The sequence below is a fragment of the Hemicordylus capensis genome, chromosome 2, assembly GCF_027244095.1.
Source record: "Hemicordylus capensis ecotype Gifberg chromosome 2, rHemCap1.1.pri, whole genome shotgun sequence".
Classification (NCBI taxonomy): domain Eukaryota; kingdom Metazoa; phylum Chordata; class Lepidosauria; order Squamata; family Cordylidae; genus Hemicordylus; species Hemicordylus capensis.
In genome coordinates, this window is record NC_069658.1 from 143,230,000 (window position 1) to 143,253,395 (window position 23,396).

The 23,396-nt window shown below is 45.8% G+C and overlaps 3 protein-coding genes across 6 annotated transcripts in view; 2 read left to right on the plus strand and 1 right to left on the minus strand.

Annotated features, from left to right (window-relative positions):
- The window catches only part of SLC26A1 (solute carrier family 26 member 1), a 31,379-nt gene extending 20,636 nt beyond the window's left edge, over window positions 1–10,743 (plus strand). Inside the window, exon 4 of the mRNA XM_053290598.1 lies at window positions 1,758–10,743. Within this exon, the coding sequence (XP_053146573.1) occupies window positions 1,758–3,248 (1,491 nt within the window). The 3' untranslated portion in view covers window positions 3,249–10,743. The remainder of the gene's footprint in view (window positions 1–1,757) is intronic.
- Window positions 1–17,673, minus strand: part of IDUA (alpha-L-iduronidase) — an 83,827-nt gene extending 66,154 nt beyond the window's left edge. The window contains exons 1-3 of one of the 3 annotated variants that reach the window (XR_008315157.1): window positions 17,312–17,673; window positions 16,522–17,197; window positions 12,706–12,846 (exon numbers count right to left, since the gene is read on the minus strand). Coding sequence is in view for 2 of the 3 variants with exons in the window: in XM_053290599.1 (XP_053146574.1) it covers window positions 12,706–12,846; window positions 16,522–16,661 (281 nt within the window). In the remaining variant the exon portion in view is untranslated. The remainder of the gene's footprint in view (window positions 1–12,705; window positions 12,847–16,521; window positions 17,198–17,311) is intronic. The other 2 variants (XM_053290599.1, XM_053290600.1) reach the window with 2 other exon arrangements.
- Window positions 17,652–23,396, plus strand: part of LOC128342763 (protein regulator of cytokinesis 1-like) — a 34,308-nt gene continuing 28,563 nt past the window's right edge. Inside the window, exons 1-2 of one of the 2 annotated variants that reach the window (XM_053290605.1) lie at window positions 17,652–17,886; window positions 20,273–20,405. In XM_053290605.1, the coding sequence (XP_053146580.1) occupies window positions 17,864–17,886; window positions 20,273–20,405 (156 nt within the window). In that variant the 5' untranslated portion in view covers window positions 17,652–17,863. The remainder of the gene's footprint in view (window positions 17,887–20,272; window positions 20,406–23,396) is intronic. The other variant, XM_053290606.1, reaches the window with a different exon arrangement.

Genomic DNA, 23,396 nt, shown 5'->3' on the forward strand with positions numbered 1-23,396 from the left:
AGGTTACAACATTACAACAATTTAAATTTTTAAAACAAAGTTAAAACTATTAAAATAGTATTTCATTAAAAGTCTGGGTGAACAAATGCATCTTTGAAGATTTTTTAAAAATTGTCAGAGATGGGGAGGCTCTTATTTCAGCAGGGTACGCATTCCAAAGCTTCGGGGCAGCAGTGGAGAAGGCCCGTCCCCAGTAGCCACCAGACGAGCTGGTGGCAACTGCAGACGGACCTCTCCTGTTGATCTCAATGGGCATTGGGTTAATGACGAAGAAGACATTCTCTTAAATACCCAGGGCCCAACCCATTTAGGGCTTTATAGGTTATAACCAGCACCTTGTATTTTGCCCGAAAACATATCGGCAGCCAGTGTAGCTCTTTCAATATGGGAGTAATATGGTCTCTCTGAGATGACCCAGAAACCAGCCAGGCTGCTGCATTCTGGAACAACTATAGTTTACATTCCACATACAAAGGCAGCCGCACATAGAGCACATTGCAGTAATCCAGTCTGGAAGTTACCAGCATATGTACCACTGTTTTGAGTATCTTAAGAAATGGATACAGCTGGCATATCAGCCAAACCTGATAGAAGGCACTTCTGGCCACAGCCTCAACCTGGGAAACCAGGGATGACAGTATAGGCAAGGTAACAAAGAGCAGAGAAAAATTTACTTATTTATTAGATTTATATATTGTCTTTCTTCTAAAAGTTGGAACTCAGAGAGTAGGGATGTGCATGAATGTTTCGGCGGGATGGGGAGCGGTACCTTTAAGCATGAGTAAGGGAGGTCCTTATCAGCTCCTCCACCGCCCTGCCGCTTTTCCAGATGTGGCGCTCAGAAGTCCGCACTTAGTCATGGGGCTTCACCCAGAAGGCTGTGCACAGAGGTGGGATGCATACGTGGTCAGCATGATGTTGGCCAAGTGGCATTCACAGTGGTCATGTGCATCCTGCTGCCACATCCAGGCTGCTGGATGAAGCCACACACAGACTTCTGAGCAGCACAGCAACGCACCTAGAAAAGCAGAAGGTGGCAGAGGAGCAGGTAAGGACCGGCTTTACTCATGCTTAAAGGAACCACTCCCTGCCCTGCCAAAACAATTCGGTGGGCCGCGCTGAATCAATTTGTGCACATCCCTATCAGAGAGGTATAGAAGAGGTACACAAAGTTGCTTATCTAGACCCATGCATGGGGAGGGACTGAGATTGTGCCTTCCCCACCCCTGTCTCCAGACCAGTCCAATTTCTCAGTGTTGGATGATGTCACAGGCCTGTGCTTAGGCTTGGGAATACTATAATGTAGATTGGGACGACACTCCTGGACCATCTTCCATCCAGCACAAGGATATCAGGCAGACCCAGGGTCAAGGATAGGTAAGTGAACAGGGTTAACTTGGGCAGAATGTGAGCAAAAGCAGTTAGTTACATGCACTTATGCTCAGTTACTGAATGGCAAGGGGTTGCTGAGATGGGTGGGGGAGAGAACGGCAGTGCACAGATCCCTAAATGAAATACTTTTAAAAGAAGGGAGAGTGCTTGACGTGGGGATATGTGGATAAACACTTCCATGCACTTTTATGGTGCTCCAACCTGGTGGTTTAGAAAAGCCTTCAACTTGCCATTTCAGCTTGCTTGTGGAACTGTATCTTTTTTTCTATGCAAGACAAATTAGGAAGAGTGAAGGACGCAGCTTCCTATTGTTAACCAAAGGCAGTCCTGCCCTGCCATGACTCTTGCTCTTGTTTCCCTTCTAGGTCCTCATGGGATTTTTTCGCCTAGGCTTTGTGTCAATGTATCTTTCTGAGCCTGTGCTGGACGGCTTTGCAACTGGTGCTTCGTTAACCATTTTAACCGCTCAAGTTAAGTATCTCATTGGAATAAAAGTCCCTCGCGCCCAGGGATATGGGATCTTAATAACAACCTGGGTCAACATTTTTTGCAACATCGCTCAGGCAAATCTCTGTGACGTGATCACAAGCGCTATCTGCATCTTTGTGCTGGTCGCAGCCAAGGAACTGGGAGACAGATACAAGCACAAGCTCAAGGTCCCACTCCCCACAGAGCTGGTGGTGATTGTGGTGGCGACATTGATTTCCCATTATGGGCGGCTGAACGAAGTGTATGCCTCCAGTGTGTCGGGTGCAATTCCCACAGGATTCATTCCTCCCCAGGTGCCTAGCTTCAGCCTCATGCAAAGAGTTGCCGTCGATGCTCTGCCTCTTGCCATAGTTGGCTTCGCCTTCACAGTTTCGCTCTCTGAAATGTTTGCTAAGAAGTATGCCTACACGGTCAGAGCCAACCAGGAAATGTTCGCCATTGGCTTCTGCAACATCATCCCGGCTTTCTTCTACTGCTTTGCCACCAGCGCAGCTTTGGCAAAAAGCCTGGTCAAAGTGTCGACGGGATGCCAGACCCAGTTGTCCAGCGTGGTTAGCGCTGTGGTTGTCCTGCTGGTGCTGCTTTTCTTTGCTCCCCTCTTTTTCAGCTTGCAGAAGTGTGTTTTGGCATGCATCATCATTGTCAGCCTCCGAGGAGCCCTTCGGAAATTCAAAGATGTGCCCCAGCGCTACCGCCTAGACAAAATGGATGCGCTGGTGTGGTGTGTCACCATGCTCTCCTCTGCCTTGATCAGCACCGAAATGGGGCTTCTGGTTGGGGTCATTTTCTCCATCCTATGCATCGTTGGCCGCACCCAGCGCCCTCACGCTGCCTTGCTCGGCCAAATTGGGAACACTGTCTTCTATGAAGATGATGAGAAATATAAAAACCTCCTGCCTGTCCCAAAGGTCAAAATATTCCGCTTTGAAGCGCCACTTTATTATGCAAATAAGGGCTTTTTCCTGAAGTGTCTCCACAACAGGACAGGGCTGGACCCTGCTGTGGAAATTGTAAAGAGGAAAAAGGTCAAGAGGAAAGGTCAACCAAGTCTTGACCAGGCAGAAACAACTTCATGCCTGGTACACAAGCGCCGTGACTTCCAGGCCATTATCATAGACTGCTCTTCCATTCCATTTTTGGACACTGCTGGCGTGAGCACATTAAAAGAGACATTCAAAGACCACCAGGAACTCAATATCACAGTCCTTCTGGCTTGCTGCAGTCCCTCTGTGATCGCTTCTCTGGAAAGGGGGAGCTACATGAGGAGTGCCAACAAAGACATGCATGAATTGCTGTTTCACAGCATACACAGTGCCGTCCAGTTTCTAAGAGAGAGGGAGATTGCAGCGGATGACTCTGTTGTATAGCCCAAGGCACTGTTCCCTCTAAGGCGTGCGCTTGTGTGCGAGCTCACACATTTTTTGATGTCTGCTCAATTAATTTTAGATCCTGCTCAGGTTGAATCAGGAAGGGTTCCACTCTGAATGCACGTATGCACACACTGCCTTGATACTGCCGCCCAGAAGAAAACTCATTCCGCACACAGATGAAAAAAAATTAGAGAGAACACTAGCCAAGGCCCTCCTTTGCCCCTCTAGAAACTGGCAGCTGGGGGGATTCTGCATTCACTGCATAGAAGGTTGTGGCCTTCGACTTGTCCAGAACCCTTCCTGAACCCCAACCTGCAACACAGGACCCACTTTCAAAGAGTTATCTTTGATGGATATTTAGTAGTGCAAATACAATGCAAGGTATATTAATCTTAAAATCCAGGACAGGTATATTTACACACTATCTACTCGGTAACCTACATAATGTCAAGGTGCTCTTACTATGGAATCAAAAGTAGGAAGTTGTTGTTTCCCAACAGACACTCACTTGCTCATTTTAATGGGACACGGGGGCCCTTTTTGTTGTCTCCTTCAAGATGCCATTCAGCCGACAAATTTTTTGAGGAGAGCTCACTTCCAATTCTTTTTCGTGCTTTTGTTTTGAGGACCATCACTGGAAGAGCCTTACTCAAGGGGACAAGTTGTACCAAATAGCAACAGATAGATGATTGATGCCTGTTAACGCTGGATATTGTTTGCTCACTGAGCTGCAGAACTGTGGCAAAGTCTTCTGTTGAAATGGAAACTTCAAACTTGAGTCATTTTAAGCAGAGTCTGACCAGGAGACTTAGATATCCAGATACCCATCTGCATAGTGCCCACCCCTTCTTTGGTGCATACACACACACAAGATCAGTGAAGCTGGATTAATCACCTCTTAAACACACTTGGTTTTACGGATCCAAAATTACTCAAGTGGATGGATTAAAGAGTAGTAACATAGTGCCCTTCCTTGTTCATGCACATCTCTGGGTACAGTGGGGATTATATTCTGTAAAGTAATTTATTTTTTACATTTTTACATTTTATATCCCGCTGTTCCTCCAAGGAGCCCAGAGCAGTGTACTACATACTTAAGTTTCTCCTCACAACAACCCTGTGGAGTAGGTTAGGCTGAGAGAGAAGTGACTGGCCCAGAGTCACCCAGCTAGTTTCATGGATAAATTGGGATTTGAACTCGGGTCTCCCCGGTTCTAGTCCAGCACTCTAGACACTACAAGTAATGAAACATAGAGGGGTCGTTACAAACATATCTGTTTGGTCCCATCGTATCTGGAGCTCCCAAGAAACTGGAATATAATTAAATAATATTAATTAATTAATTAATAAAAATAAGTAGTTTGTGAAGGATTTAGATTTAATTTCAGAGAAGCTAATCTCAGGGAAATAATTTTTAAAAGTCAAAATAGGAAAAGCAGCAGCATAAAAGGAACTTTTTAAAAAAGGAAATGGATATCCCACAGGGTAACTGATGTTTATGTTAGGGGAGGAGCAGTATAGGGTATGATCAGGGCTTAATTTATGTCAGGGTATCTCAGAATTTGAATTCAACACCCGGAATGAGCCCTGGAATAAGTGCAGTAATAATAAATAGAAGTGCCTCTGGGGATGTGCAACATGCCTTCCTCTCATTGCCTCCTCCCACCCTTGTGCCAACTATCCTCCTTTTTGATGGCCCTGATCTTTCTCTCTATTTCATAGGAACATAGGAAGCTGCCATATACTGAGTCAGACCACTGGTCTATCTAGCTCAGTATTGTCTTCACAGCTTGGTAGCGGCTTCTCCAAGGTTGCAAGCAGGAATCTTTCTCAGCCCTATCTTGGGGATACTGCCAGGGAGGGAACTTGGAACCTTTTGCTCTTCCCAGAGTGGCTCTGTCCCCTTAGGGGAATATCTCTCAGTGCTCACACTTCTAGTCTCCCATTCATAGGCAACCAGGGTGGACCCTGCTTAGCTAAGGGGACAGGTCATGCTTGCTACCACAAGACCAGCTCTCCTCTCATTTCCCTGCAGCATTCAGTCCCAGCATTCAGACCCAGCCCTTCTGAACCTTCCGAGATGGCCTTTTCTCCATTGCACTACAGAAGGGGCTGCTCAGCTCACTCCATAAGCATGTGTGCATTTCCACAGTGTAGACACATGTAACATGCTTCAACGAACAATAGATTATCAGGGAAGTGCATGCCCTTCCCAGCAGCCCTTCCCAGCAGCAGTACTGCACCCTACGGAAACGGTGCATTCATTTTTTCTTCTTTAGACAACACCCCCCTCCAAGCCCCCCACCTCCTTCACTAACATTTCTTGGCACCCTATCCCTGCTTCTTCTTCCTGTCTCACCATCAACCCCTCGCAACGACAAGTTACTCATTCAGTTACATGCACATGCACACATGACTCCGTCCAGTCCCTTTATTTCCCATCATGACTGTGAACTCAATTGCAGACGGAAGAAACCTTTCTAGTAAAGCAGTGAGGCTACAACACAGGCACCAATGGATTTTCACGCATTGATTGTGCTGGCTGCAGCAGGCTATATGCAAATGCAGCAAACAAACCAGCACCTCCCCTGAGAGAGATTGTTGATGAGTATGTACACTCATTGTATGTACAGTCATTCACACGTTATGTTGAGTGCAGGTACAGAAGCACACTTCCTATCTGCACCATGCATCAGAAGGGCCTGTATCCAGGTTCACTTTTAAAATGAACCCAGCCAGTTATTCATACAAACACATGTACGCGTGTACAGACATCTGTACACTCATACAGCATAATGTCTGGATTGGGCTCTGGACGTGATGGAAATCCTTATGCTGCTCCTTCCCAATGCTCCAGTGGCTCAGAGAAGCTGCCATTTAACATAACCTTCTTGAGAAAAATGAAATGGCAGTGGTAGCAATTCTGTGACCACTCACTGAACTGGGATCATTACCCACCAGATGAAGATCTCTAGCTTGGAACATACACTAGCCTCTTCAAATGAGGTCCAAAAAGGATGGAAAGCAGGGCAGAAGCAGCTGGCCTCCCAATTTTATTTCTAACTATTGGCTCAGGGGATCAAGCAGGGAGTTAGCTTGTGTCACGTGTCATTTTTAAATTACCTTTTAAAAAATACACATGCAGATCCTGCTAAACAATCTTTAGGACCCCACCAAGGCACTTGCCAGCTTGTGAATGGCAAGCATATCTTTTATTAAGAACTTAAGAAGAGCTTGCTGGATCAGACCCAAGGCCTATCTAGTCCAGGATCCTGTTTCACACAATGGCCCACCAGATGCCTCTGAGAAGCCCACAGGCAAGAGCTCGGGGCATACACTCTCTCTTCTGCTGTTGCTCCCCTGCATCTGGTATTCAGAGGCATCTTACCTCTGAGGCCGGAGATGGCCTACAGTCACCAGACTAGTAGCCATTGATAGACCTATAAGAAGGTAGCAACCACTTACTGGCAAATGCCTTTGAGCCCCTGTTGTTTTCTCACTTTGGGTTGGGGCAGATCTCTGACCTTGCAGGGGGCTTCAGAGGAACTCAAAACTACTGAACCATCTCAGTGTTTAACTTTTTTCAAAACTCAATGTGAAGTCCGACACAAGCCCCAGCTCATCTTCTGAGCTCGGAATGTGGGAGAAGAATGAGGGCTACCGAGGCCAGCCAACATTTTATGGACTGCTGTCAACCTGTACATGCTTTCAGTTATGCCTGCCTTGTACAAATCATTGGAAAGCCTTCTAGTTGGTTTAGCAGTGCCTGTCTGGGCCAGGCCAGTGCTGTGGGGCAGCTACACCTGAATTCAGAGCTGGGCTGTGTGTTCTCCAAACCTGAGGTCAGTTGTTGGATCTGGGGGCTTCAGGTGAAGCTTAAATGCAGCCAGCAGAAAAGTACTGCTCTGTGGACTAGGCCAGTGTAGAGGCCAGCCTTTTTTGCATTTTTTATTTTTTAATGTAAACAGCTTTGAGAATTTTGTTGAAGAGCAGTATCTAAATATCAGTAGTAGTAGTAGAAGTGCTGAAATCCTCACTAATGCTGCACTTGCATTCAGGTGGGGCAGGCCTGTCCTTAGAGGGTGGGGGTTATAAGAGCAGGGGCCGGGGCAGTTGCCCTGCTTGCCCTGCCCTAAGGACACCCTTGGTGGGGGGAGGTGGTTTTCACCCTTCTCCCAACAAGCACTCTATGTCAGTCACTAATATGTCCCTGAGAGCTGCACAGTCAACTCTCGCGTGCACATTTCTTTTGCCGCACAGGCACAGCGCTAGTCGGTAGACACTGACTACACTTGTAGTCAGTACAGTAGACACTGTACACTCGTCGTATGACTGTTGATCATGTTGAATGGGCCATGTTGAATGCCTGAATGGGCCTCAGGTGGACATACTCATTGACAATCTCTCTCAGAGTAGGTGCTGGTTTGTTTGCTGCAGTCAGCACAGTCAATGCAGGAAAATCCATTGGTCCCTGTATTGTAGGCCAGATGTTTTTACCAGTTCTGACCAATCACAGGAACTGATGTGGCACATTGTTGTTCATTCCTGTGCCTGGCAAGGGCTCTGAAGCTTGCGAACACACACTCCCAGTTAGTTCACTAGACTAAGCCCCAGCCTCAGTGCCTTCCCACAGATACATACTTTAAGGCAGGGTTTCTCAATGTGTGGGTCCCCAGATGTTATTGGACTTCAACTCCCATAATCCCCAGCCCCAGTGGCCTTTGGTTGGGAATTATGGGAGTTGAAGTCCAATTACATCTGGGGACCCACACGTTGAGAAACCCTGCTTTAAGGCATGTAGTCAATATTCAAAAGGAGCACTGGATGAGTACATTTACAAGTGCCTTTTCCCCCATGACTGCAGCAGAATACAGTTCCTGAGCTTGCTTGCAAGGCTAGCAGACTTCTCTTTAAAATATGAAATTGTGTTTAAAGATATCAGCAGACTGCCTGTAGCACACGTTCATAACCCTATCATAGAGAAATGCTTTTCATCTGCAGCTGAAATGAATTTGGGCGGAGGGGGAGGCACATGCATGTTCTCTATGCTCAAAGTTTCTTGCAGAAATTCAGATTTGTATCCACTGAATTTGAAGGTGTCCCCGACCCTCACCAGTTTCCCAGAGGCTGATGGATTTATTGATTTTGAAACAAACACTGAATGTGATCATACTTAACATAATTGCCTTAAAGTTTATTGAGATTTAAGTTTACATATAACTCCCTCAATTTCAAGTTTCAAAAACAAAATCTGAAAAGATTCACGTTTCAAAAAAATGGGTATTTGAATTATAAATATGGACAAATCTCAAACTTGTTTTTTGTTGTGGGTCTTGTTCCATCAGTTGCCGACACACAAATCAAATCTGTGCTTGGCCCCTCGTGGTCAAATGACAGCTCCTGCCTGGTCATGTCTGACTTCACAGACACAACTAAACAAACATATAATTTTAGTTGAGCGGGCTCCAGAGTCACATGGTGTGAGACACATACACCTGAATTCACACCTTTAGGGACATTGCTTTGTGGCATAATTGCATAGCCCCTGCCGACCCAATCTTTGTGCGTCAGGTATGCTTTGCCTCCATTAACACTTATGCTCAATTCGCTATTGCTGTGGCAAGAGAACCCTTCTTAGCACTAATGTCCGAATGAGACTTGTGCCTGCATATTTCCCCCTCTGTGGCTGATCGCAGCCACAGAGTTGTGTCTGCAATTATCACATAGTCCCCTCCCTGTGGATTGTCCTCCCTCGGCTGCTGTTTGAAAAAGAAAAAGAAGCAGCAAGTCTATCTTGGCCCAGAGCCAACTGAATCCTTCAGAAAAGCGAGGACTATACAACTTCAGGATGAAAGAGCAGGACTGCACAATAACAATGACCCTGCTCCCTGTATGTGGAAATTTAGCGTTTCTGAAAAAAGGATTCTAGCTTAGCTTTCTCCTTGATAGTTGCTGTGTGAGGAGGGGTGTGAGTGTGTGTGTACATGGAGAAGCACCAAACATCCAAATAACTCCCTCAACCACAGCAGCAATCTGAAATGGTACAGTCTCTGCCACATGCTATTTCTGGCAAATTTGAATCAGCTCACAGAATGCTAGTGTGTGATGTATTTCATGCAGCTTGTGTTCTACCTCTATTCATTCCAAGGTGAGTAGAGCATTCTACTACCAGGGTGCCTTCGGGATCCATAATCAACAGTACTGAATTAAGCTGATAACCAGGCATCTACAAATGTCTCCAGTCCTCTGGTGAGTAGGACATCCAGAAAAACACCTATCTTTTCACCAGAGGTCTCATTTCTACTACCAGCAGGAATGCTTTCTAAGCAGTAGGAGAGGGTTCCCAGTTTCTTACCATCTCCATATCCCAGTGCAAGCGACAGAGACCCACTGCTCTCCTAAGCCCTCTGCTTGCATGCCATAAAAAAAAGTATGGGTGGGGAGGGGATTGGTTGTGACCACAAGTAATGGCCCGCTAGTGAGCTAATCCTAAATTTGTGGGTCCCTGCTGATAACAGCTTAGTGGCTAAGTATTTTCGCGACATAAAATTGGGGTGAGTTCTCATTATACTATTAGTTAAAAATGGCAAGATGTAATATTTAAAAGGGGTTTGATTTTCCTCAATGCACGCTGAAGAATCGGCCACTTATATTTATGCAAGTCCATCGGTTTATTATGTGGAGTTATTCTTTTTCTAAATTAGCAGCTGCTCTGTAGTATTATTAATACTGTATTTGTTCTTGTTAAATTATCTTTTAATGTGTTCATTGTGTTCGGTGGGATATCATTATGAAAAACAAACAGATAAAACGATGGATGTCTCACAACAACAAATAATTTTAATGATTCCCAACTATCATTCTGGCCAAATGCACATTGCTACTAATGCTCCACCCAGACACAGAACCCTTTCTCATGATCGAGTGAGAGGGCTGGAAGGCGGGCAGTGGGGAAGGCAGCAGAAGCTTAGCTGCCCTAGATTGATCCTGGCTGTTTGTGAGAACAGCCTCACTGTATTTAAAACCACAGTCCTGCATTGTCCAAGCCATTGGTTAAGGGCTGGCCGCAAACCTAGACATAAAACCATGGTTTGTTGGATTTGCAAGATGCCTTGTTTTTACCATGATTAAGCATTACTTCTGCATCAAGCAAACAATGGTCAAGGCAGTTTACCTGCCTCTTGGCTTCAAAGTGACAGGCAGGTCTGAGATGTATACATACCCTCCTACTAACTTGGCAAACTAAATAATGGCTTCTGATAATCAGGGACAGTGTTCCCTGTAACAGGGATTCCCAGATGCTGTGGAAAACCTCGGTGGCGCAGCCCCTGGTGGCGCAGTGGTAAAACTGCCGCCCTGTAACCAGAAGGTTACAAGTTCAATCCTGACCAGGGGCTCAAGGTTGACTCAGCCTTCCATCCTTCCGAGGTCGGTAAAATGAGTACCCAGAATGTTGGGGGGCAATATGCTAAATCATTGTAAACCGCTTAGAGAGCTCTGGCTATAGAGCGGTATATAAATGTAAGTGCTATTGCTATTGCTATTCTTGAAAAATGTAAAGGACAACATATTCCAAAATAAAAATAATGTTACATAGTTGAGGTGAGTAGGAATATCTGATTGCAACATTGGTTTTGTCTCTATAATACTGCTTTAAAAATCAATATGTAGTTTTCCTGTAATCATCATGGTGTCTTGAATTGCTACGTACACTGCCTTGAAAAAATCTGCATTCCAGTGGGTGCATTGTTACTGATACAATGATAACATATATCAACTAAAGGTAATTTTTTAAAATTTTATTTGGAGCTTGTGCAGTCTCTAACAACAGAGACTGCATAAGTCTCTGCAGTCTCCACCCCAGCTAACTTGGCAAAGAGGCACCTTTTAACGTGGTGATTCTCTTTTATTTAGCAGGGGGAGAGTAACTGGCCCTCTCCACCCCCAGCACAGTATTTCCAGTGACTATTGCTGGTGTCTATCTTATGTTTCTTTTTAGATTGTGAACCCTTTGAGGACAGGGAACCATCTTATTTATTATTTCTCTGTGTAAACCACCCTGAGCCATTTTTGGAAGGGCAGTATAGAAACTGAATGAACAACAACAACAACAAGCCTCTTCCCTTTCTCGGGGAACTCTTGTCAACCATTCGTAACCTTTTGGTTGATAAGCTTCCAAGACACACAAGGTAGAGAACTCTTGCAAACTTTGATCTTCTTTCCCTGTCATGTGTAGACGGAAAAAAATTGTGGTCATATTTACAAGGATAAAATAAGCATATGTCAGTGCATCAGCTCGTGCACCAAGCTCTTTCTATTTACTTCTCACACGTCTATCTCAGCTCTTCCTCCAACAAGCACAGAACATGGCTTACATGTGGTTCCCAGAAGACCTGCCCCCAGGTCAGCACACCTGCCAACTGCCCCAACTTACTCAGGACAGTCACGAATCCCCACATTTCCCAACTCATGACCACACAATAGAAAATTCCGATTTCCACTGCCTCCCTCCTCCCCACGACCTTCAGAGAGTCATCTGTGTCTGAGACACAGTTTTGAGGGAGAAGACAATCATGGGGAGACGTCTTCTTTCTGAAGGGAGCTTGGCCACGAGGTCTCTCAGAGCACATGCATTTCCCTGCAAGAAAGCAGGGTCTGGTTCATTTAAGAGAGCACTTGCTTCAAATCCCTGCAGAAAGAGTAGGATTATTTGACAGAGTGCTGACTTCTTTGCTTTTCAGAATATTATTTTCTTCAGTTTATATATATATCCCTGCAGAAAAGGGTCAGATTATTTGACAGAGCACTGACTTTGCATTTCAGCATAATTTCTTCAGTTTATAGAATACATCCCTACAAAAAAGGGATTCTTTGGTTCAGATTCAGATATTTGATTTGATTCAGATTTGACAGAGCACTGACTTTGCTTTTCTGAGATCTTCTGAGATCAGATGGTTGCTTTGGCTTGTTGCCACTATTAGCTATTTATTTATTATTATTATTATTATTATTATTATTATTATTACTACATTTATATCCTGCTCTTCCTCCAAGGAGCCCAGAGTGGTGTACTACATCCTTGAGTTGATCCTTCACAACTACCCTGTGAAGTAGGTTAGGCTGAGAGAGAAGTGACTGGCCCAGAGTCACCCAGCTAGTTTCATGGCTGAATGGGGATTTGAACTCGGGTCTCCCCGGTCCTAGTCCAGCACTCTAACCACTACACCACGCACAGAATGCCTGTCCAGTGGGGGGTGAGGGAAGGAATTTTTGTTTTTTAATTGCACACTGTGCTTTGCGCAACACATTGTCCCTATTTCTCATTCTGAAATGTTGGCAGGTATGGGTCAGTCCTGCTTAGCTTCGGATGGAAAACTGCTTCACCGGCTTTCAGACCATTCAGCCAAAACAAAACCAACCAAGCACAAATGACAACACAAAGAACTTGACTTACCTCGCTTGGACAAGCTCCAACAGCCAATGGACACGAACTTGTTGAATGCCACCATGTGGCACAGAAGAAATATAGGCCAGGTTAATTATTTGGTCTTTACTGAGATTAAACAAATCTGCTCTACTGTGTGGTAAAGGAGGGCTGAAAAAGATGAGAAGACAATACTCAGCATTTATATAATACTCTTCAGCATTCAGACCTTTATATATATTGACCCAGATCACATGATTGAAGAAACTATGTTTTGTTTGGTGAGGAACATGTGGTGAATCCTCACACACTCTCCTTGGCTGTAATGGAGCCGTGTTCTTTCAATTCTGGCTTGTTATGCCATGACTCCACAACTTGTGCAAAATAAAAGCTTGAAGTTGGTTTCACACCTGGTTGGTAAGCCAAACTTAAGCCACAGTTCCCAGTTTCACATGAGCTGCAGAACCATGGTTTAACAACCTAGGAGGCAAGCGAGGTAAGGAGGAAAGGGGAAGAATAGAAAGGTAGTATGCAAGCTTGGCTCACATTCCTGATCAATAAACCATGGTTTATACATTATGTGAACCAGGGCCAATCAATCATCTTTATTAGGGTCAAAGACCAGCACAGGATATATTACCGGTACAATATAATAAAACTCATGATAAATGAAATATGACTCTAAAAGCTGATTATGATTATAATATGATTATAATTAGTAAAATACAATTCTAAAAACTGTAAGGCAATTAATAAAATAAAATACTACAGGCTAAGCCTAAAAACTGTGGGGAGATTAATAGAGCAGAGATAAAACAAGGGTAACTATGCAACTATCTTTAAAAGTAGGGCATCTAAAAATATAACAAAGTTAAGATAGCATATAAAAGCTAACATGTGAAGTAGAGGAGCAAGTTTAAATTATACAATCAGGTAAAATGATCAGTAGTTAAAAATCTGCTGCAAGGGGTACTGACTGGCAATCAGGACCTGGCGGATCTTGCACACTGCCCTGCAGAAACTGGCAGCATTGTACGTGAAGGTTCGATTGTCATCTGAGAGCAACGTTTTGGTACAGTCTTGACTAGAGCTACCAGGGTATTTGAGAAGCAGGGGAGATACGAGCTTGTCACAGCTGTCTTTATAAAAGAGACATGAAAGGAGCACATGCTCTATGGTTTCCACCTCCCCAGAGTCACAAGGACAAAGCCTTTCCATGAGTGGGATCTTCCTGTATTTGCCTTCCAGAATGGTGGAGAGAAGGGCATGACACCAGGCGAGGGTGAACACCCTTCTATGGTTTGGTATTTCCAATTGTGACAAATATGCAGAGGGGGAAACAATGAATCTACGACTATCCGGGGCCAGAAAGCCCAGCGCCTTATTTAAATCTGCCTGGCATTCCGTATCCAGAGTCCTCTCTGTTTGATGTCTGTTTCCACCTTGTCCCAGCCCATAGCAAGCAGAAGGGATGGGGAGAAGCCCAGATGCACCACTTTGTTGAAGACTGCCCATTTCCAAGAGGATTGAAAGTTGTCCTGCAGGGTTAGCAGGGCCAGGCCCCACGGACGAAGGGCTAGTTTGAATCAGTGGTTGAGAACTGTCATCCAAACTTTAGCCTCCACTTTTATCTTGCCAGTTTCCAGCCATAGAGTGGCATTGGAGACACAGCAAGGCACTTGTAAGGTCCCTCTCAAGGACTTAGATTGAACACGTTCTAGTATGGCAAGATTGGATGAGGATTTGAACCAGGGCATTTTCTTGCCAATCATACAACAACCCTGTTAAATAGGTAAACTTTATTTCTTTATGTATATCCTGCTTTTTCGGTAAAAATCCCCCAGGACAACTTACACACAGCAGTAACAACAAAAAAGAATGAGCAGTATAAAAACACAATATCCCAGTAATAACAAACACACTAAAGAGCCTGAGCAAATGAAAAGGGGCATAGAAATGAAAACAAACCTCCCTTTCGCATGAATTCCAGCCTGCTGCACTGTATCTCAGATGGGGTAGGAACTGAAGCCTCTAAGGCAGATCTTGCTGGGATTTTCCCCATGGACATTGTCTCAGTTCTTTGTGTGGGGCATGCTTGTATATATTTGAATATATATATCATTGTCTACATACTTTAAATAATACTTTTGGAACCATGAGGGCTAGAAACTTGCTTTTAAAAAGAGAGTCTCAGAAAGCAGAATTCTGCACTCAATACCGCATGATGTGCTTTGACAGAATCTCAGCATTTACATGTCCCTATATGGCATCAAAGGCTGCTTAACAGACACAAGGGTTATTAGGAAATGCAACCATAAGCGGAAGTAGCAGAGCATGCTAGAGAGTAGCAGAGCAAGTTTAGAGCAAGTGTGCCCCTTTGTGAAGGTAGGGCTCTTTGCCATTTCCTAAAAATAATTTTGCACCATCCCAGCTTCTTGCCATACATTCTGAGGGCCAGTTGCAATATTTTAAAAAATGTATATGGCTTTACAGCAAAGCATTGGTCTGGACATCTGGGAAGACTCCTTAACACAAAGTCAGGCAGGTGGGTGAGAGTCATCCACTTCATCGAATCAGGCAGTGAAACCCTATGGGCCTCTTGTGTCACCTAATGCTGCAACCCTCTGATTATCCACAGTGGCAGCAATAATTCACAGCAAAGAGGAGGCCAGCAGCAGCTTCCTTCTCTAGTCAGCTACTTTGGCGACATGGGGAACAGAGCACTTGTGTCCCACTGACCAATCCCTGGTTTGGAAACCTTGGCACCATTTGAGGTGCATAAGCAACAACTCATTCCTGTTGTCCTATGGCCTTCACATGGACATTTCTGTGGCCATTTGAGATACTTACTTCCTAATCCGATGCATGTTTACCTGGAAGTAACTCCCACTGCACTCTGTGGAACTCCTCTAAGAAGCCCAGAGCGGTGTACTACATACTTAAGTTTCTCTTCACAACAACCCTGTGAGGTAGGTTAGACTGAGAGAGAAGTGACTGGCCCAGAGTCACCCGGCAAGTATCATGGCTGAATGGGGATTTGAACTCGGGTCTCCCCGGTCCTAGTCCAGCACTCTAATGCAGGCATCCCCAAACTGCGGCCCTCCAGATGTTGCTGAACTACAACTTCCAGCATACCCAGCCACAAAAAATTGTGTCTAGGGATGCTGGGAGTTGTAGTTCAGCAACATCTGGAGGGCCGCAGTTTGGGGATGCCTGCTCTAACCACTACACCACGCTGGCTCTCCCTACACCAGTGCCCCCGGGAACCCAGGGGACCACCCCTGCCAGATGCCCCAGAAGGCCCAGTGTCACGCTGACTGGAAAATGACCACGTCGTTTTCATACAGGACAAACAAAGATGACTTCACTTTTGATAGCTGGCGACTACTAGCTGGTGTAAACACTCTACTTGGAACTGAACTGACAGTTCGAATGGAGCCAGCCACAGCATGTGAGTTTTGTAGCTGGCAAGAAAGAGCTGGAGGAAAGGGGAGGGTACTGATGCATGATGAATTGGGGGAAACTGGAGCTCTGCTCTTTTAAAGATTAGCACTGTCTGTCTCGACTGGGAGCTTGCGACTCTCGCATGCTCAATCTGTACATCTGGAAACAAACAGATATCTCCAAGATCCTTTGTGATATCTGCTTGTTTCCAAAATACGCTACAATTCTCCAGTGCCTTACAATGAAAGTGACCTGTAAGAGGTCGGTCCCCCGGAACTTTGTACCACCACTTAGCAGAGAATCACGAAACCTGAGCGCGATAGAACTTGTGCCCTGGTCTAGGAAGATTCCTTCTGGTCTCCTATTGAGCAAATAGATGTAAAACAAACGTGCTTTTCTTACCAATATCCTGTGCTTTTCCAGAAGTGCCTCAGTTCTCTTTCGGTCCGTGAGATGTCCACATCTATAACGAAAGCCCCCAGGACCACTTTCATCATCAGGCCCAGCAACACTGCCACGTTCCATAGCTTGGACGATCTCATGAAAACCAAACCAAAAGCAGGACTCCAACGCTGAATCCAAGATGCTAGCTACCTACCGCCATGCAATCCCGTGCTTTCAAAACCACCCACCGGCACGCTCCATGCCTGACAGGGGATCTGTGGTACGTCCTGTCTTTTACCTGTTACTTCGTGTTGTTCCTTCTGTATACATTCTCCCTTTTGGCCAGTGCTAAGGGATCTGTGCTAAGACAGACGTTAGAGATCCACCATTATGCAGCGCTTTTGCTCGAAAACAGCACTTAAGTTACTGCATCCTCCCCTCTCCGTTATAGAATATGGTCGTTCCTTTTTTACTTCCTGCTTCGCCTCTCGGCTGCAACTAGGAAGATAGGAACTGGCATTCTTCCAAAAGGAGAAACTAACAGCTTCATCCTGATCCAATGCATTTTATATGGAGATAGGTCCGAAGTCGATGTGGTTTTTTTCCCATCTAAAGGTGGTCATATCCTATTAATGCTTCTCGCACTTACTCGAGAAGCCCCATTCAGCACAGCCGAACTTGTTTTCGAGAAAGCCTGTAAAAGATGGAAGAAGATACGGGCTGTTATCTTTAAGCCTGCTTATATTTTCAAGCAAATGTGCCTGCAATTTGAGTGGCTTTCCAGAATAAGGGGCAATCCAATGCTCACTTATTGGCGATAAACTCAGCGGGAATTCCAAGTAAACTTGCAGGATCGGAATGATTTACAGTAGTAACTGACTTATATGCATGTAAAATTACTAGGGAAGAAAGCCCACAGAATCCCAGGATTTATTGATTGGGAATCACTTAAAGGACCGTTCTGCAAGAGAAAAATCTCCCCACACACGCCCCCTTCAGCCTCGCGGCCACCTACTCTTTCAAGCTGGTTTGTTTTTAAATTGACAAAGAGTCGACCAATCAGCTTTTTGCCTCTCCTCCCTCCTACCATGAGCCCTAGCTCTTAGCCAATAGGGGCACAATTTGGTGCTTATAGTGAGCACGAAGGCACTTCCCCCGCCCTGCTTGTTTGGCTACCCGAGAGAACCTGGAGTGACGCGAAGTCGGTTGGCTCGCTGTCCAATCAGAAGTCGCTGGGGCTGAACCTGATGTTCGGTCTTCTTTCGGGGGTTTGAATTTTGGCGGCGGCGCTGCGTCTTCGTTCGGAGGCTGGTCTTCTCTCAAGGCGGCGGCGGCCGTGGCGTTGTTTCGGCTATTTGAGATGGCGAAGCCGCCGAGGGAAAGGTGAGCAAAAGGGGGGATATTCGCAGGCCGGGTTTTGGGGAGAAACTCGGCGCTGCTTGCCCGCCCACCGGCTTCTCCTACGCAGGATCTGTAGTTCCTTTGAATTGAGTGGGATTTACTCCCCAGTGAAATGTTCGCAGGGTTGTAGCCTATAGACCTCTACTAGCGGAGCAAACGGGGCACTCTTCAAAGTGGTGAGAGATATATATAGAGAGAGAAAGAGCGAACGCAGCACACAATTTATCAACCGTTGTTGCTAGTGTCTGCCTTGGGTTTCTTTTTAGATTGTGACTGAGTCATTTCGGGACAGGGAAACTACATTATTATGCGTTTGTTGTTGGTCTCCCATGCAAACTGTTTTGAGTCCTTTTGTTGAAAATCAGTATATAAATACTCCTAGAAGTAATCGTTGTTGGCTTTTATTGGCTGCTAGTCTGGTGGCTAGTAGCCAAGTAGCAAGATGCCTCTAAATACCGGTTGCAGGGGAGCCACAGCAAGAGAGAGGGCCTGCCTTCATCTCTTGCCTGTGGTCTTCCCAGAGGCATCTGGCACGGGCCATTGTGGGAAAGGATGCTGGATTAGATAGGCCTTTGTTCTAGTAGCCTTAAAACCACAATAAAGACTGATTGACTGTTCCAGTAGCCTTAAAAAGTTATAAAGGGTTTGGCATGTGGGAGGCTGGGGATGCAAACCCTTCAGCCAGAAGTCCAGGTGGAGGGAGGAAATAATCATTTAGTTTTCATTTGCATATCTGATTTTTGCTCTTGGGTTCACAGAAGTCATGGAGCTAGCTGTTCCCAAAAGCACATTTCTTTTTTTAAAAAGGAAAACCTTGAGCTAGTATCTTTCTTTCTCTGTGGTTTCTTTGTGTCTTTTCTCAGAGGTATTGCAAAATAATGTTTATAAGTATAGGGGACCAATCCGGCTGAAAAGCAAGTATAAATAAAAATGCAGCTAAAGATTGTCATTGCATGTACAATCAGTACAGTGTACACACCAAGATCTGCAAATGTGTACTGTCACACATATTCAATCCATCTTATTTATTTAGCAGATTTTAATACCACCCCATACATATGTCTCTGGGTAGTTCACAATCTAAAAACATGATTATTAAAACATTATCACAATTAAAACTTTTTAAATACAGCTAAGAGCTCTAAAAACTTAAAACTATAAACTCAAAGCCTGACTAGACAGGTATTTTTTCAGGTCTTCCTTAAAAACATCTAGAGAAGGGGAGGCTCTAATTTCATTAATGAGCACGTTCAAAAGGCCCAGTTTTGAGTTGCCACCAACCAAGCTGGTGGCAACTGCAACCAGACCTCCCCTGATGATCTCAATAGGTGCTGAGGTTTGACGAAGACGGTGTTCTCTTAAGTACTTTGGGCCCAAGCTGTTCAGGGCTTTATAGGTAATAACCAGCACTTTGTATTTCATCCAGAAACTTATTGGCAGTCAGTGTATCTCTTTTAAAGTGGGTACAATATTATCTCTTCAGGTAACCCCAGAGACCAACCTGGCTGTTGCATTCTGTACCAGGTGAAGTTTCCAGACTATGTACAAAGGCAGCCCAACATAGAACACATTGCAGTAGTTAGGTCTGGATGTTATCAGCAAATGCACCACTGTTTAAAGGCTGTTTATCTTCAGAAATGGGCATATCTGGAGTAACAGCCGAAGCTGATAGAAATCCCTCCTAGCCACTGCCTCAGCCTGGGAAACCAGGAAGAGGTTGGGGTCCAGAAGTACTCCCAAACTATGTACCTGCTCTTTGGGAGGCTTGTAACCTATCCAGAATAGGCAGATCTAAGCCACTTCCTAAATTCCAACCTCCCAAAATGAGTTGTTCTTGCTTGGATTTAGCCTCAGTTTGTTCTCCCTCATCCAGCCCATTACTGCCTCCAGGCAGGCATTTAAGGAAGTTAGGGCATTTCCTGACACATGTACACTTTCTATCTGTACCCTGCATTTGAGCAGGGCTAGTCTCAGGTTCACTTCAAAATGAGCACATGTACAGTCACTCACACAAAAACGTGTGTGTATATACATAAATGATGTTTGAATAGGGCTGGGGGGTCTCTGAGTAGAACTCATGTTTCAGAGGTGGTACCCGTCTACCCATTGTTGGAAAGCAACAACGGCTGAATGTTGTTGCCTTCAATCTCTGCCTTTTGTGGGCTTCCCAGAGGGGTATCATTAGTCATTGTGGGAAACTGAATGCTGGACGTATGTGCTTGTATTGTGCCTTAAATAGAATACCCTCCCCTTTTGTTTTCCCAACAACAGATCAAGAACGATTATTGGGTGGGATATAATCTAATAAATAAGTTTTGGGGGGAGAAAATGAAGGTGCTTGCTTATTTTCTCTTTGGTTCTTGTCCAGTGAGGTGTTGGCCTCCTCGCTGGTGAATAGTGTGACCATGGCTCTATCAAACCTTCTGGATTTATGGAACGAAATGGGCATCAGTAGAGAGCTGCAACTGGAGCGCATGCAGATGGCAAAGACTCACATCGAGGTATGTAGCAGCAGTTGGATGGCCTTGTAATGTGTTCTGTGTCTAGGTGGGTTGACTAGACACCCCCCAGCAGGGGCATAAGGCGCTCACTGCCGGCCATGGGACAGGCTCTTACGGATGGCCCCTCCCCTGTATTGCTTTGTGTGCGTGCGCACGCCAGCACTCACCAGCCATGCCCCCCCTGTGTGTGTCATACACAGAGGGTGTGGCCATTAGTGGCAGAAGGGTGTGCCCATTCAGTGCTTTGTTCATGCGCCACTTGGATGGGGTACATTCTTTCTCAGCCTCACTCAGAGCAGAGAAAGAACCCACCTCACCCAAACAGTGTTCCAGCAAAGTGCCAACTGGAAGCAGCAGAAGGATCTTGCCACTATTGGCATTGCGCATGGGGAGAGCAGGGGCGGATGAGCGTCTGGCAGTCCCCCAGAGGTGTGGGGGTAAGCAAGGGAGGCACCTCTGGCAGCCCTTGGGGCAGCGACAGTCTGAGGATGCTCATGTCCCCACCATGCTCCATGGTAGCCACATGCCTGACCCCCCGGCTGCCTTTCTTGTAGACTGCTATATTGTAGCTTGATGTGGCACTGGCCATGCTGCTCAGCTCCCTGAAGACTACTACTTTCAGAAGGGGAGCACAGAAAGTTTCAAGTCCTTAAGATTATAAGGATTGTCCTTGAAAGCGCATGTGCAATGTCTATTAAAATTTATGAAGTCCGAAGGGTGGCTGAATAAAATTGCTGGTGATTGGAGCTGAGGCTTCAGTGTCCTTGAGAGCACCTTACCTCTGCCCGTGATTAGATAGAAATGTAGGGCTTGAAATTATTTTCCGCCATAATTGGAGTCCATCCTATATTATGGGTTGTGTACCCAGCATGCCTTAGAAACAGACAGGGATTTGGCACAGCAAATTTCCAGTTAGGAGTAGGAGGAGCCCCAGTTCTGTTTCTGTCTTGCTTCAGAGAACACAGCAAAGAGAGAGCTCCTGCCGTAGAATATCTTTTCAGGCTTGTACAGCCCCTTTTCTCTACCCTACTTCTTCAGATTCCGTTTTTATTGAGCAAAGGTGGGAAGGGAGTCTGTTCTCATTAATTTTGGACAAATTCTAAATGCTTTTTTCTTTCACGTGATTTGGCGAATTGGAAGTTTCTGATTAGTTTTGTTTTTCGCTGGGCATCCTCTCCTTATGGAACCTGCTTAAGCAGCCGAAGTCCTTATAGACTTGCTATCAGAAGGCCCCCCCTTTGGAAGTCCCAGCCTCTAATCGGGCACAAACAGCCACCAAATGAAAGCGGAGCCGCTATGTGTCCCCTGCTAACAGGGGCGTGCCTTCTCCCAACCATGCTGATCCGGCAGCTGACACGGAGCCTGTGAATTCGCTCCCCCCAAAAGAGAACCAAACGCTTGCCCCCTGAACCTTTGCGGGCACCTTCCAAGCCAAAGAAGAAAAAGAACAAGCTTTCGATTGTTCGGTTGAGTGAGTGCCTGCTTCTGCAAGCGGTCTGCCAACAACGACAGCCATGCCACATTCCTTCTCTGCAATTGCTCACTAATGTGGGCGCAAAACAGAAAGTGGCTGGGAAGGGTGCCATTTTATCACCCATGACCTTAAAATGTCACTACCTTGGGAGAGGGGGAAGTGGTTCTACTATTTCCCCCGCAACCCAGCCAGCAGCACCAAGCCTCCTGGGACCGGGAAAATAGCCTGTAAACGATCCAGTACTCCCGACACCAGCAGTCCCTATTGTTCCTACATCCCTAACCGTGAGTAATACTGATATGGCCTCCGATGATAAGGGTACCTCCCATTTGTCTGATAATACCTCTAAATGGCTCAAAGATTTCATGGCTAGGGATTTTCATGCCCTCCTACCTTCCCTTCCCACACCCCTGCCTCCTCCCCAGGATGAGCGACCCCCAAAAGACCCAGGGCCCCTTCCAAGCCCCCCTTGTCCTCGTCCCCTGACTCCAGCCCTGAACAAAAGGCTATCCCCCTGGGTGAGCAGGGTCGTTACCGACCCAGACCTACCCACTCCCCCAAGAGGTGACTAGAACCATCTTCTTCTTCAGAAGAGTACCCACCAAAAAAGCCACCTCCGAAGGGTCCTCCTATCTCCTACCCCGCACCTTCCCATCCTAATACCATACAGACTCCAAAGCTTACTGCTCCTCCTCCAGTGCACCCTATCCTGCCTGATAAAGCAGATGCTACCTCAGAGGTGGGTGAGATCTCAGATGAGGAAACATCCCCACAGGCTGCTAATTCCAACCATCTTTTCCAGTTATCTAATTTCGCAGTTATCCTCAAACTAGACCCAAACGTCATTCCTAAAATCTACTCACAGATCTCAACCTGTCGTCCGTCCACCTTTCTGTCCCTCCCAAGTTCACGCCAAGGAAAAGTCCTGGCACATCCTTGATGTCGGGCTAAGACCATTAGGAAGTCCGATGCCTTGTTCATTACTTTCTTGCTGGCTTCCTTGAAATAGGGTCTCTAAGACGGTTCTTTCACAATGGATTTGAGCGATCATTGCTCTGGCATACGAATCCCTAAATATCCCAGTCCCCCTGAGCACCACGGGCCACTCCACCAGGAGCGCTTCCACCTTGGCCGCATTCTCAGCGAATGCTGCTCTTCAGACCATCTGTCAAGCAGCAACGTGGTCTTCCATCACACCATTCGTCTTACACTACCAAATTTGCTCCTTCCACACTGGACAGGCAGCCCTGGGTCACATGGTTCTGCAACAGGTTGTGTAATACCTGCTTCCCTCCCTATATCTGGGGGGACAGTTTGGGTATGTCCCACAATATAGGATGGGCTCCGATTTACAGCAGAAAAAGGACATTGGTCTTACCTGTGAAGTGTCTTTTGTTACTGTAATCGGAGCCCACCCTCCCCACTGTGATATTACACCCCTGTTCTCTACTCTCCACTTCCTTGATCATCTGCACAAACATATGGGCCCATCAAGGTCCGACTCCTCTCATATCAGG